At 60.7% G+C, this 15,322-nt stretch overlaps 1 protein-coding gene across 3 annotated transcripts in view; it reads right to left on the bottom strand.

Moving 5' to 3' along the window:
* Positions 1-15,322, bottom strand: part of CCDC85C (coiled-coil domain containing 85C) — an 83,991-nt gene that overhangs the window by 14,716 nt on the left and 53,953 nt on the right. For all 3 annotated transcript variants that reach the window (XM_060003945.1, XM_060003947.1, XM_060003946.1), the window contains exon 2: positions 6,035-6,108. In XM_060003945.1, coding sequence (XP_059859928.1) covers positions 6,035-6,108 — 74 coding nt within the window. The remainder of the gene's footprint in view (positions 1-6,034; positions 6,109-15,322) is intronic.

The following is a 15,322-nucleotide window of genomic DNA, read 5'->3' as shown; positions in this document are numbered from 1 at the left end:
TTAGCAGGCCGTGAATCAAAGGGGCTGCGGCGTGGCCGGGGATCCAGAGGGTTCTTCCGGTTACTGCTCAGACGAGGCAGCGTGTCGTCCACGTGCGGTTAACGCGTGGCTGATGTCTCACCCGCAGCTGGCACTGCCCCCTACCCCCATGCGACTTCAGGTCCTAAACCATTTTTCAAACCCGGATGTGTGTACTGCCCAGAACCACGTGGCCTGTAACTGATGGGTACCGCACTGACCGTCATCCCCTCACGGGTCCCCTGGTGGGACCATTACTTGCTCCGATGAGGTGAGTGAGGGGCGGGCCATGTAACCTCTGTGGAGGCAGGTGGGGGACTCTGGAGGGCACAGGTGTTGCAAAATCCAAACCCCATCGCAACTGAGTGGACCTGAGCAACTCGCCCACTCCCAGGTCTCTGTTTGCCTGCATGTCAATTGGGGTCCAGTGGGACACTCAGCTGCTGGACGGCCCACAGGTGAGGTCACAGTGGCTGACCCCCGACCCTTATCGCCAGCCAGCCCCGGCCCTCAGTGCTTTCCGTGATTTGCCCTTTAATCCTGGAGCAGACACCGTTAGTGTCCCCGTTTTACAGCTGGGAAACCTGAGGCACAGAGAGGCTAACCCACTGGCCCAATGCCACCCAGCTGGTAAGTGGCACTTTGCGGGTTGGAACCAGGCCCTCTGGCTCTGGGGTTAGCCTCTTACCATGCTGAGCACCTGGTGTCTGGCTCACGGTGGACACTGGTTAAGCCTCGGGCGTAAGGGACAGAGGTAGAGTTCCTTGTCTCTCTTCCTGCCCACGTTGCTAGACTGACCATCTGCTTGGATGATGGAAAGAGGGGGTTTCCTCCCTGGCTGAGGAAGAGGCTGGACTGGTTCTAAGGTTCTGCTAATGAAGCAGATGAAGCCGTCCGGAGACCACATCTCTCAGGACAGAAGGGGCGGGGACATGACAGCCAGCCCCGGAACACCAAACAGGCGAAGCAGGGACAGCCCAGAGCCTGTCAACAAAGCAGCATGGCACAGAAGATGCCAGCGAGCAGCACTGCCACCACAGACACACCATGAGGCCAGCATCTCTGCAGGGCCTGGGCAAGGGGACCAACCAACCAAAACAGCCCTCCCTGGGGAGGCGGGAATCAGTACTGAGGTGTCAGCAATGGGCTCAGATAGTAGCAGACCGTTCCTCCGTCCCAAGGCCTGGATGGTTCGAAACGCAGACAAAAGGCAAGAAGGAGCAGTCCATCAGGGACCAAGCCCGGCTGAATGGGCGTGGGCTGCCAGACCTTGAAAAATCCCAGGCTCCCAAGACCAGGAAAAGGAGAGAAGGGCAAGCACTGCCTGGGCGCCCCCAGGTTCCAGTCAGTGCTGTAGCAGGCATCACCATCGCCCCTGTCTTACAGGTGAGGAAACCAGGCGCCGGGACATAAGGTATCTTACCTAAAGCCACACAGCCGGTGAGTGGCGGAGCAGGGATTATCTGAACCCAGACTCCTCTGGGGCTCAAACCCACTTTCTTATAGCGTCAGGCCAACAGCATCATTGCTACAGGTTGAACTGTGTCCCAATCAAATTCATATGCTGACCTGTTGACCCCATGCTCCCCAGAACTGTGAGACAATACATCCAAGACATTGCAGTTGCTTAAGCCCCTTCTCCACGCACCCCGCTCCGACAAAGCGCGTGGTTCTTTGTTACAGCAGCTCTAGCAAACTAATACAATCACCTGTCCCAGGAAATCCTCCTCCACCCAGGCCTCAGTTTCCCCATCCATGCTTGGTGTAAATCCTGGGGTCACTTCCAACCTGAGTGTACAGTGACCCTGTGTGGCATGGCAGGATGGGAAGAGCGGGCGCCGGGGCCAGGCGAAGGGGGGCCGGCTGGGACCCGTCACAGCCACGGGCCTGGACCACTGCCTCCTCTCCCCCAGACGGCCGCCCGCTCCTGCCCAACCTGCTTCTTGCTCTTTTGTGAAGCTGGCTTCTGGGCACATGCGGAGCCTTCATTGATCAGCCCAGCAGGGAAGTGAATGGAGGGAACCACAGAGCGTAGGCCCCTGCGTCAATCAGAGCCGCCTCCAGCCCAGCCCGGCTAGGCACAGAATCCACGGGAAAAATCGTATCACATACTGGGCTCCAGATGAATCACTGCAGAGGAAGCAGCTGTGTTGATGAAATTTTAAAGCCGACATGAGAAAGAAAATATGAACTGCAATACAGTAATTTAGCCTGTGAACACTCCGGCACATTTTTAATTAAAGCTGTTTTGGAGTTAAATAGAGGCCGTGGAGGGAGAGGGTGGGCAGTGGGGAACGGGAATCCACAGCGGCTCTCTGCCCTCCCACCCAAACCCCAAAGCCACGTCACCCGAAGATAGTTAAAAGAATAACATTGCTCTCCCCTGCTTTTCGCCAAAGGCAGATTTTCCACTTGCACAGAGCTGGAGGTTTCTGTGCAATCTGATTTCACTGAAAAGATATAGGTGCCAGAATCATGAAATCTCACAAGCTAGAGCCCATGAGACCGTGGCCAGAATCCCACCCATGGCAGCAATCTCCTTCTTCAATATTCCCAAACACGGTCACCCATCACCCCCATCCATCCATCCATCCACACTTGATTACCTCCACAGATGGTACACTCACTACCTTATGAAGCCACTCTCCCTGGGTTAAGCAGACCTTCCTCATTCTGGGCAAGAACCAGCCTCCCCTCCCAGCCTGGGAGACCAGGCAGGTGCAGCCAGGGTTCCCCAAGATGCATCCACCAAGTCCAGTTGGGCACTGAGACACAGACGTGACCACTGAGACCCAGCAGCCCAGTCCTTGAGTACCTAACAGTCCAGCAGGGGTCGGGGCCAGGCTTCACAAGGAGGATCCCAATATCCCATCAGCAAGAGAGGCAGCCTATGGGGCTGAGAGCCCAGAGCAAGTGCCGGGCCACCTGGGGGAAGGCTACTGGCAGGAGGCCAGGAGGAAGGAGGCTAAGAAAACCCCACCTGCCCTGGACCAGTACTCATCAAAATAAGACCAGTACTCTACTTGTGGGCTGAGCCCTGCCCACGGAGTTCTCCCCACCTCCACTGTCCTCCACAGCCCTCCCGTATACATGAGCCTGCTGGCCAGGACAAGGAGGCAGCACAAGAGTGCCCCCTGTGGGTAGGCCTCTGCCTGGACACCACTGTACACCCACCCCACCCCCCCGCCGGCCATGCACACAGCAGGTGATCAGTTACACATGGAGTGAGGGAGTGCCCATTTTACAGGTAAGCAAACAGAGGCCAGGGGAGAGGAAGTGGCTCAAGGGTCCTCATAAAGCTGATGCCACCGGAGCCACCCTAGGAACCCAGAGGCAGGCAAGGTGTCAACCGCTACCAGGAAGCCCTGAGCAGGCCAGAAGCAGTCCTCCTCTCACTGTTTCCCACATCCCCTGCGTGGCTCAGAACAGCAACGCCCTCCTCCAGGGCACCCACCCACCCTCAAGGCCAAGCCCTGGTGGCAGCGGGTGGCAGGGGCAACAGGAGTCCCGCCCATGACTCTGGAGATGCCCTGCCCGCACCCTGGCCCCCGGGTGCTTCTGCATCCTGTAGCTTGAGGGTCAGCCCTCGGCTGAAGCAAGGGGACCAGGGCAGGTGGGTACGCAGTGCACTGGAGGGCCAAGGCCCCAGCACCACACGGCTGCCCCCTTCTCGGGATGCTGGGTATGGCCCTGACACCGCTCACTGGGAGACCCTGGGCAAGACCCCCACTCGCCAGCAGAGTCCTCGTGAGGAAGAGACGAGGATAGGACCCAGGGGCCCCACCCCCATGACACACACAAGCACCCACGGCTATCACCGGAGCAGCTCAGCCTCACAGGGCTTCATCTGGGGAGAAAGAAAAGTCTACTCAGGAAACAAGAAACTTGGCACACTGGCACACTGGATGGTCTCGGCGTTCCCAGCACTTCTCCTGTACCAGCGAGGAGCCGGGCCAAAGCACGTTCTTGTCCCTAAAGCCCCATCTGCCTGAAGCCAGCAAGCCTGGGCCCGGGCGAGAGGTCGCGCCCCCATCTGATGGCTGTGTGTTTCCGGAGAGCCTGGCGTGGGTACAGGTCGGGGACAGAAGCCCACTGCTGCTGCCTCCAGGACAAGGACAATGTCCCCAGTCTGACCCCTGGGAGCAGGTCAGAGCAGGCTTGGTGGGGAGGGACCAGGCAGAGAAACCCCCTGCCCAGGTGGCGGCCCACACCACTGATGCTGCAGACACAGGGCCCCGTCAACCTCCACCTCTGCCCTTGTGGGCACGGGGCAAGGGGACACAGCTATGGGGGGCTCCCTTATGAGACCAGGGGGCTCCCAGAGGCAGGAGGAGGAGGAAGGACTGCCACTCTGCAGCCTGTCCTTGTCCTTGGAAACAGGACCACAAGCCATGCCCTGCCTGGACCGCAGAACAGCATTGCAAATGGCATCCCAAATCTGGGGTCCAAGCTCTCAACCTGCTTCTCCCCAGAAACAGTGACACAAAGAACAGCTGGACTGGGGCAGACTCACAAGGCTGCTGACCCGCTGGTCGGAGGCTTCCACTGCCAGAGCGAGGTCCTGGCCTTCACCCTGCTGTACATGGCTGAAGTGAGTGACTCGCTTCCCTACTCGCTGGATGGGAACCAGCCCCAGAGCAAAGGCCCCCAAGTCCTGAGGCTGCCCCCATCGCCCCTGCCTACAGCGCCTGCAGCCCGCCCCACACACCCTCCTTAGCCCACATGGAGTGTTCAGGTCTAAGGAGCCCTAGCCCACCGCCAGGCGAGGCCCCAGCCCCTCCCTGCCCTTGCCAGCCCCGAGGAGCCAGCATATCTTGTAGCCAGGCCCTTCCAGCACCTTAACAAGTGACACATTTTGTTTGAAAACAAGCCTTGCGATTCAGTGCCTGGCTATGCGCCTGACACAATGCGGTGGCCATGGGATGTGGGGGAGCAAAGACCCAAATGTGAACCACATACTCTGCAGGGTCCTGCCGAGCTAGGGGGAATTTCCAGCAGCCCCTGCGAGGGCGAGAGGTGGGATGGCAGCTGTCGGGCTGCACTTGGGGCTGTGAGCATCCCAGCCGCCGCCCAGTGGGCAGAGAGGGTGTCTGAGCAGGGCAGTGGCGCCAAGCCCACTGGTCGCCTAGCAACGAGGCCAGGCAGCTGAGCCCTCCCTGGGGCTGGTTCCCAGAGAAACGCTCTGGGCATCCCGGCCGGCCACTTATGGGCCAGCAGATGTGGCAGGGGAGAGGGATACTGAGATGAAGTCAGGGATGAGTACAAGGGAGAAAGAGGCTGGAGGGTCAGCCGAGCCAGCTGGCCCCAGACACCCCGACCAACCGGGCTGATCACAGCCCCCCATCACCACCCTGCCAACAGCAGGAAAGGCCCCTCGTCCTGGCAGCCACGCCCCCTCCACGCTCCAGCCGCACTCGTCAAGGGCACAGACGCCTACCCCCCACCTCTCATCCTGCACCACCTCCTCCCCGCACTGACCCCATCACCCATCTCTAACCCGCCGTCCCTGTGCTGGGGACAGGCCAGGGGCAGGCCAGGGACGAGGCCTGGCCTCACCTGTCTGTGGACTCAGGCCAGGCAGGAGGGAGGAGGGCAGACCCCAGCCCAGAGAGAAACTGGCACAGCAGGGGCAGGGAAGTTTCCATGGGGGTCTGAGCGGGGACGGGCCAGCCCGCCTCTTGGGCCTTGATGCGCCCATCCAGAGGGCAAAGCAGTCCATTTCTTCAGCACTTGCGTGTGTGTTCTGCACCATCTCTGGGACGGGCCCAGCGCCAGCCCCCAAGGGGCTCGCAGACCACAGCGGGGACAGACAGGGAAAGGCTGTGATGGAGGGAAGGCAGGTGGCCGTCCTCGGCCAGGTGTCCCAGGAGGTGACTCCGGGCAGGAGTCGGGGGCAGGTGGAAGGTTACGGGTGGGAGGGGGGAAGGGAACCCCAGGCGTGCTGGGGCGAGAGTGGTGGGTGGGCAGCAGGGCCTGCGCTGGCCCTCAGGGTGGGGTTGGCCCACAGCCAGCCTACCTGTGCCAGGAGCTTGTCACCCTCCAGCAGCTTCACCTTGGTCTCCAGCTGCCTGATGTAGGTGGACGAGGGATCTGTAACGACACAAAGGGGGCATGTCACCCGTCAGCAAACTGTATCCAACAGGAGGGCCCACCCTCCCCTGGGCCCCCTCCGGTGGGCCTCTGAGCCCAGGTTTTCCTGACCTGCAGAAAGTGGGTGATGGGTTCCCTCACCAGCTCATCCTGAGCTGATTCCTTCAACTTCCACAATGCTTCAGGTCCAAAAAGAGTTCTCACAAATGCTCCCCTGATGGGACCCTCACCCAGGGGCAGCCCACCCCAAGGCCCAGGGTCCAGGGAGGCCCTCCCCTGCTCAGGGGGGAAACTGAGGCCCCAAGCATGCCAAGTCAGCATCTGGGCTTCCTCCGCTCCATCCTGCCTGACGCACAGAACTTCTACAAGCGATCTGTTCGGGGGGCTGCATAACACAGATAACCCACCACCCCTCCTGCAGTCAGAGGCCAGGGAGACACCTCCAGCCACACGCCCCCAGTTCCTGAGCGCGGAGGGGGTGAAATCCACCTTCCCTCACCACACTGACCCCGCTGCACAATCACATCAGAAGTGGGAGAGGGACTGCCCCGCTGGCGTGGCGGTTAAGAATCCTCCTGCCAATGCAGGGGACACGGGTTCGAGCCCTGGTCCGGGAAGATCCCACATGCCGCAGAGCCACTAAGCTCGTGTGCCACAACTACTGAGCCTGCCCTCTAGAGCCCGCGAGCCACAACTACTGAGCCTGAGTGCCACAACTACTGAAGCCCACGCACCTAGAGCCTGTGCTCTGCAACAAGAGAAGCCTCTGCTCGCCGCAACTAGAGAAAGCCCACGCACAGCAACGAAGACCTGACGCAGCCAAAATATAAGCTAAGTAATTAATTAATTTCTAAAAACCACCTTAAAGCATCCTGTCTCTATTAAAAAAAAAAAGAAGCGGGAGAAATTCCGCCACCCTGGCTACCCACGGCCCTGGTCCTACCTCCCCATTGGGCTGGAAATCAGCTCAGAGGAGAAAACTAGTGACTAACTCACTCCAGGCCAGGACAAGGGAGCCTGCCTGGGTGGAGGCCAAGGGTGACATGGGGCAGAGAGGGCAAGGGGAGGGAGGCAGAACACGGGACAGGGAAGGTTAACACAGGGTAGGGTAGGCAAGGGGACGGAAGAGTCACAGCAGGTGCCCGTGCCGAGGGAGGAAAGGTGGGTCTGAGCACCTCTGTGACAGCATAGGGTACCTCCCCCAGGAGGTCTGCTGCCACCTGCTAAGGGACGGCTATGCTCCTCTCACCCGCATGAGCGCCCGGCCAGAGGCCACACAGCCCAGACGCCAGCCTGGGCCCTGCCCACCCCTGGGTCAGTCGCTGTTCCTGCTGTACCCACCGGCCCCGATCCCCAGCAGGACTCAGGGTCTTCCTGGACCACACCAGCGGCCCTTCATCTCAGAAGGCACCAGACCTTCGACCAAAGCCAGCTCCCTAATGCCCCACACCACTGCCCCCCGGGGGGGCTTTTAACCTTCCCAGTTGGGCAAAGGGGGCTGAGGTGCAGGCAAAGGACAAGCTGGACCGTCATGCATCCACGCCAGCACAGTCAGCATGACCACGGGCGAACCCTGGGCCCTTAGGTGTGTGACGCGGACGCCGTGCCCCTCCCCAACAGGGCCTGCCGGCAGAGGAGGGGTCCACGGGCGCCCTGTGAGGATGGGGCGGCCAGTGGCCCCCTCCCCAGGGCCCCAAGCCCCCTGCGCTGGAGGCTGGCCCAGGCTTCACGAGCTTCCGCCCATCAGCAGCGCCGAGCTGCCGCCTCTGACGCGCCCCCAGTTACAGGAGGTGCCCGTGTGCCCCTTGACCTGCCTGCTGTGGGTCACCGTGTTCCCCAAGCATACCCTCAGGAGCCTTGTCTCCCCAGCCCTGGACCAGGCCCAGGAGCCCTCAGCCCCGCCCTGGGCAGGAATGGGGGGCGGCCCACCCCGCCCCAATTACATAACCAACTCCTCCCCCCTGCTCCCTGCCAGTCACCTCTCAGGAATGCGGAGCCTCCTAGAGAGGAAGAGGGTCACTGGCCAGGCCACTCCCCCTCACTCCCAGGGAGACCCTGGTGACACAGGGCAGCTCTGCGAGGAGCCCCGCTGTGTGACCTGCGAGAGGCGCCATGGCTTCTTTATACACACGCGGGGCAGTGGCGGGGCAGGGTGGGGGGACCGGACCCCAGGCGGGGACTGCAGAGGCTTCCCTGTGCCCAGGGCCTGGGCAGGGGACCCTCAGCAGTCACTACAGTTCACGCCCCATGCTGGCCCCCGGCCTCGGTTTACCCGTCAATCAGCCCAAACTGACCAGCAGTTCCCACATCGTGTCCGCACCCGCCCTCACAAACAGGCCTGATGGGAAGGGCCTCAGTGTTCCAGGGGTGCTGGGCCCTGTGAGCAGGGGGACGGAGATGGGGTGCAGCCTGGCCTCCCCAATCCTCTGTGTCCTCCACCTGCTGCCGGCAGGAGGGTTCCCTGGAACACCACCCGGGAAACAGCGGATTAGACCCTCCCAGCTCCCTCAACCTTACACGTTAAAACAACCACTGACCCCTATGCGGTCCCCCTCTGGGTGGGGTCGGCGGGGGAGGGAAGGTCCCCCCCATTCACCCCCGTGTGACGCACGGCAGCCCCTGCACCTGGCGCCTCCTTGAAGGCTCACAGGGGCCAAAAGACATCGTCCCCGTTTTCCAGACGAGGAGGCCACAAGGAATAGTGTCCCTACTTGCTGGCAGGTGAGCAGGGGGGCCCAGGGCCCAGACTTCCAGACCCTCTCCCCACCACCCAGGCCCACCCCCATAGGTCAGTGCTCAGGATCCCAAGTGTCCCGCCGCTCTGAGAGGAGCTGACAGCACCGTGCCATTTTGAGAAGCCGGCAGAGGTCCCTAATGAGACGTGGCTCTTGGTCAAGCGTCTCCCCTGGACGCCCCACTACTGCCCAACCCTCGGGCACGGCCGCAAGCCAGCCCCCTTGCGCACCGCAGCCCCACCAGGGATGAGCTGCCAGGCACAGCCCTGAAGCCAGAAGGACCAGCCACCTGTGTGTGACCAGCGACCTGAGTCAGGTCACTAACTCTCACGCTGCCCTATACGGTCACAGAGCCACCCTGAAGGCGGGCACACCGCCCGCCCATGGTCTCCTGGCTATGGGGGCGATTTTGTGTCCCTCTGCCATTCCGATGCGCTGAGCCAGGAGCTCCCAGCCCTTCCCTTCTCTGTCAGACTGCCGCTGGAGCTTGGCCTGGGTGGGAGGGAGTCAGCAGACGTTCCGAGCAGCTTAGCGCCCGCGCCGGGCAACAGGCGGGCCGGGCACACGGCCACTCCACAGCCTCACGCCCACCTCCCAGGATGGCAGTCGGGAAGAAGGAGCGGCGACAGAGCCAGCGCCACGAGAAGGGACACAGGCCATCGCTCACCCCACAAACCACAGGCCGCGTCCATGGCCCCGGAACAAGGAGCCGCTCCGCTCGGCCCATCTGTCTGGGTTCGCCCCAAACCCCAAGAGGCTGCAGAGGATGAACTACGCTTCAGACATCAAGGTTTGTTGGGTTTTTCTTTTAAATTTCAAAAGAACAACGTGAGAAGCTTAAAATGCCTTTAATCACCCGGTGCTCCCAATGGAACGTATCCTAAGGAATGAATTGCAATCATGAAGAACGCAGACAGCGTTACAGTGACCCAAACTGGAAACAACTCTTCGTCCAACAACAGCAGAGCGTTTATACCCTTGTCGCCAACCAACGACGTTTAGGAGAGTCTCTCTCCTCAACGGTAAGAAAAACACTTAAACGCCAGTGAAAAGAACTGGACACAAAACTACAAGTAGAATGGCTATTATGTTTAAAAATACTGAAACAGAAATCCAGGAACGAGGCACACAGAGATACTGACCGTGGTGTTGCTCACGAGGAGATGGGTGACTTTATTTATTCACACTGTTTCTTGTTAATTTTCAAGTAATCTCCCTTTAGAATAGGGAGAAATCTTTCTTTATAAAAAAGGAGAAGGGACTAAACGATTGTACCTTCACATCGCAGAGTCCCGTGTTAATGTCAAGGGAAACAGAAGGGTGGCCCAGAGGATGGCGTGGAAAGTGGGCCCCATCGGCCACCCTCTGCCCACTGCCCCCAGCTCTGCTCTGGGGGCCTTTTCCGAGGTCCAGGCTCAGCCCCGAGCCTGCCCGATCCTGCAGAGTTTAACAGGCTATGAGGCCGCCTTCTCAAAGACCCAGATAAGCCTCCCCGGCCACACGGGACCCCGTCCCCACCGCCCCTACCCTCACCTCCCCAAGCCAGGCTCTGCATGCTGCCAGGAGCCAGGGAGCCGGACATCTGGTCACCTGGGGGTCAGAGCAGGTGCCCTGCCGTGGGGACGAGTGAGAGCTAGGTGGACCCTCAAGTCGGGGTTGGTGGCAGGGGCGAGAGCAGGAGGGCAGGGGATGCCAGGAAGGGCCTGGCTCCCTGGGAGGACGATCCTTCCCAGCAGCCTCGGGCAACTCACAATCCCACGGGGCGCCTCCATGCCCCCGCCTCTTGGAGACAAGCGTGTAATTAAATTAATCCCAGGTTTGCAGTAACAAGGAGTAGAGCCAGCAGGGAGGGAAGAGCCATTTCCTGGCTTGACTGCTGGGCGGGGGGGGGGGGGGGGAGGTGGAATGAGGGAGGTGACTATGAAAAGGATCCTGAGCCAGGCTGGCCAAGGTATCCCCTGGACATTCCCTGACCCTCCCAGGGCCCACTGGTCCAATTCTGGGGGACTCACGATCCACCTTCCATCTGGAGTGACAGGGAGAGCTCCCGCAACATTCTCGCCCACAGGAGCCTGAACATCAGCCCTCCTACGCCCCTCCTCACAGGTCCTTGTTCCCGGGGCGTGCAGGACCAGAGCAGCCCGTGGGTGGGTGGAGTCCTGGAGCCGAGGGTCTGCAAGCCCCTCCCCACTGGCGCTGATCGGCTCCACCGAGGAGTCCTGTGCCAGGTGCTGGCGTTGACCATCAGGGCACTCTGCCCTCCCGGAAGCTGCCAGGTCACATCTCCACCACCTGCAGCCTGGCCCCCTGCCTGCCTAGGCAATGTCACCCCAGTCTCACCATCGGTCCAAACTGCAAGAATTTGGGGGCCAGAGGCCATGTCCAACCACCCCTGTCACCCCCTCCCCACCTAGCTCACCGCTAAGCACGCAGTAGGCCCTTGGAAAAACCTGAAGACCTAACAGGAATCAGTCCTACGGGCTGGGTCGAACAGGTTTCCCCAAACGAGTTGACTCTTAATCCTATGAGCTCCCACCAGCAGCAGCTGCAATGACAGTAAGAAGCACTCAGCCTGTGACAGTGACCTGGCACCCCCAAGGCCACAGAGGGTACAGCATGCCAGCGGCCAAGGGCAACTGTCCCTCAGACCTCAGCCCACAGCATTTACCCTGTTGTCTTGTGCCAACCTCACCAGGAACTTTCATCTTAATTTGGGTGAGACAAGGATTCGCATACAAGTGGGTTACGTGGGAGGTGACCCCAGGAAGTCCAGGTGAGGGTGTGGAGAGGTGAGGCGGGGAATGGGAGCTGATGAGAAGGGTGTGAACCCGCTGGGGGTCTCACAGTTGCTCGCCTGCCCAAGGGCTCCCTGGTGGGAGCCGCTCATGGCAGGAGGGTGGTGTTCATGCCCCAGGAGTGCCCACCTGGAGAGGCAAGCTCCCAGGCAGAGCTGCAGGTGCCCACAGGTGAAGCGGGTGGTGGGCACGGAAGCGGTGAGCGCCACGGGGATCTGGGCAGGGCGCCCACAGTATCTGCCACAGCTTGGGAAAAAGTACGACTTCCCCTCTCTGCAAAGGAGGAAGTGGATGGAGACTGAGGGCAGGGGACTGGGGGGCAGCACCGTGACACACAGCCACGTGCGGGGCCTGATTCTCCAGCTGCTGCCTCTTCCAGGGTCCCCACCAGCCCTGCCTCCCTTCTACCCCCTCTCCCTGAGCGGGGTCCCTATAAGGTCTCGGGGACAGGCAGGCTTTGCGGCAGGTCATCAGCAGGAGACTCAGCAACGCCACACCTTGGGCCCCTGCTCACACCCAGCAGCTCTGCCGTGAGATGGCCGGCATTTCCACAACGCAGCCCGGCTGATTCAATTCCCTTCTCCTTCCACTTCATTACGAGGGGTCGGCTGTGGCACCAGGGCCAGTGGCTCCACCGAGGTGGAAGGGCCTCATTAGACAGAAGCACCCTCACCACTCCAGGCTTCCCTCCCTCTCTGCCCCAGAGGATGAGGGCAGCTCCTGAGAGCATCTGCCTTCCCGTGAGTCGGTTCCTGGGCTTCTCTCCTTTCTCCCGCGGCCCAGGACTGGCCCCCAAGGGGACAGGTGAGTGCCACACATACCTGTGGGCCGTGGAAATCAAAACCAAGTGGGGCAGGCCCACTCTGCACCACGGAGCCTCGGTCTCCACCCGTGCCTCCCGCCTGCCCAGGCTGTGGTGGAGCTGTCAGCTCTCACAGGTAACCTCAGACACTTCACCCCCATGTGGAGGTATCCCCATCCCCCCACAGGCACAGAAACAAGGACGCGGCGATGCACAAAGTCACACAGGCAGGGCCACCAGGAGAACCACCCCCAGGGAGCTCGGACCAGCCCCGGGCGCCAGGGACAGTGCTATGGTCTGGATGTCGGTGTCCCCCAGAATCCATATGTTGAAACCTAATGCCCAATGTGATGGTGTTAGGAGGCAGGGCCTTTGGGAGGTGATTAGGTCACGAGGGTGGAGCCCTTGTGAGTGAGATTAGTGTCCTAACCAAAGAGACCCCCACAGAGCTCTCTTGCCTCTTCCGCCAAACGAAGACACAGCAGGGAGACAACCGTCTGTGAACCAGGAAGTGGCCCTCTCCAGACACTCAGTCTGCCAGCACCCTGACCTTGGGCTTCCAGCCTCCAGACCAGAGAGAAATTCCTGTTGTTTATGAGCCACCCAGTCTGTGGTATTCTGTTATAGCAGCTCGAACAGAGTTAAGACACACAGAGCAAGGCGAGGTCGTTCCAGCAAGAAGCAGCAGTAACCACACGCTTAATGAGCACCAACGGTGTGCCTTACTTACAGGCAATCGTCCTCATCGTCTCTCACTGTGAGCAGGTACCGACCCCTGTTTACAGATGAAGAAACTGAGGCTCCGGGATGTGAAGTGACAGCTGCAGACCAGGCAGTGACGGAGCAACCTGCTCTCCCCAGGCAGCCTTCCCTACCTCGGGCTCAGTGCAGCCCTGGGCTCAAGGCAAAGGCCACACTTTCTGCAGTACCCAGTCCTGCTGGGAAACAGGCCGGTACTCAGTGCCAGAGCGGCCGCTGCCCTCCCACCCTGCCCACAGACCAGGCTGGTGTCCCTGCTGCCCTCACCTCTGATGAATGCACAGCCCCATCAAGGCCCGGGACACTGATCCGGCGGAGCCTGGGAACGGTCCTGTCTTCTTCAAGGACTTGGAGGATGTTCCAACCCCAGGCCCACCTACTCCCCAGACGCTGAACAATCCCAAAGGTCACCAAAGGACTGAATCCTTGCAGAGCAGTGGGTCCCCAAATCCAGGACTAGAAAGGCACGTTACCTGTTTCACGACCGTCCAGGCTACCAGGGGGCTGTGAGCTCCCCATCACTAGTGAAAAGCAAGCAGAAGCTCAGTACTGGATGGAGCCCCTGGAACACTGAAGTTTCCCCACGTAGCTGGGAGGGGGGCCCCGGTGCCAACGTACTCACTCTACTACCCTCTAGATCCCCCAGGGACCCTGCCAGGTGGGCGGCAGACGGCCTATCATATAGAGGACAAAAAGAACGCTCAGCGAGTGAATGGGTCCACCCAACGTCGCAGAGCCAGGCACCGGCAGGACCAGCAATCACGCGTGCTCGTGTAAGGGCATGGTCCCCTACTGCGAGGGTCTCTCAGCCTAGTGCAGGAGCTGCAGGAATAACCACGTTTGCGGAAGGGCAAAGGGTGGAGTGAAGAGGCTCAGCCCAGGGATGAGGGGGGCCGAGAGCAAGGATGTGCTGATGGGGAGAAATCAGGGACTCCTTCCTGAAGGAGGCGGCATCTGAGCTGAGCACTTAAGAGCAAGCAGGACTCTGACAGGCAGACAAGGCAGGGTGGGGATGGGGAGGATGGAAGGCGAGTCCCAGCTGAGGGCGCATCTGCCTCCTGGCATACATCGCGGCCCCAGGAGGTGCGGGCTGAATGTGAGACAGATATTATTTATGGATGAAGGCGAAAAGGCTGAGGAGGCATATCAGAGGAACATCAGGTTCCTGCGAGGAGGAGTGGCAGCGCTGGGCGGGGAGGGCTGCCCCTGCCCCTCCCTCCTCCAGGCGGGCCTGCCCACCTGAGCTGCCCACCAGTAGGTCTGCATGGTGGACAGGCCAAGGCAGCTGGCTGCAAACTCCGAGATGACTACCAGAGCCTCGGGCGTGAAGAAGAGTTCCCCTGTCCACACAGGACATCGAGAAGGGACCCTTCTTTCCCATTCGCACACGCAAATGTTACTGAGCGCCTCTTATGTGCCAGCAGACGCCAAGCAAAACCCCAGCCCTCCCAGCACGCCCCTAATCCTCACACCGAGCTATCCCCGTTTACTGCAGAGGAGCCTGAGACTCAGAGAGGTTAAGTAGCACATCCAAAGTCACACAGCGAGAACACTGCAGGGCTGGGATTTGAACCCAGGTTTGTCCAGAGCCAAGGTTCTTTCCACCCTGCCTCAAAGCTCCCCCAGCAGCCCTGGGGGCCCCATACAATCACCCTGGGCCTCGCAGAACATCAGCACCGTGGTGGCTGGCACTGCTCATTCCAAGCCTTGACTCTGCCAGGGAGACACAGAAACCAAGGTTCAGGAGGGGCCCAGTAACCGGTCCAGTCACAGAGTCATAAAGCAGGGCTGAAAGTCAAGACGTGCGCGTGCGTGCGTGCGTCCATCCCCAAACCCGGTGCTCCTGCAGGCCGCCCACCGAGGCAGAGAAGGGCAGGGCTTGGGAAGACTCATGGCTCCCCTCCCCTCCCTGAGCAAACATTCTCTTCGTGGGGCAGTTCTGGAGACTCTCAGCCTCTAAGACCGGGCCCAGGCTCCAGGGAACTCCACCCTGGACGGCGTTCTCCTGGCCCTCTCGCCCCTGGGACCCCCACCCCAGGGCACCTGCAAGCCCCAAGACTCTGGGCCTCATGGGGTCATGAATGTCCGAAAGGCTGGCCCCCAGCCCCTCCCAAACTCCCCCC

The sequence above is a fragment of the Delphinus delphis genome, chromosome 2 (assembly GCF_949987515.2).
Source record: "Delphinus delphis chromosome 2, mDelDel1.2, whole genome shotgun sequence".
Taxonomy (NCBI): domain Eukaryota; kingdom Metazoa; phylum Chordata; class Mammalia; order Artiodactyla; family Delphinidae; genus Delphinus; species Delphinus delphis.
The sequence above is the reverse complement of the archived record's forward strand: the minus strand, read 5'-3'. Positions and strand labels throughout refer to the sequence as shown.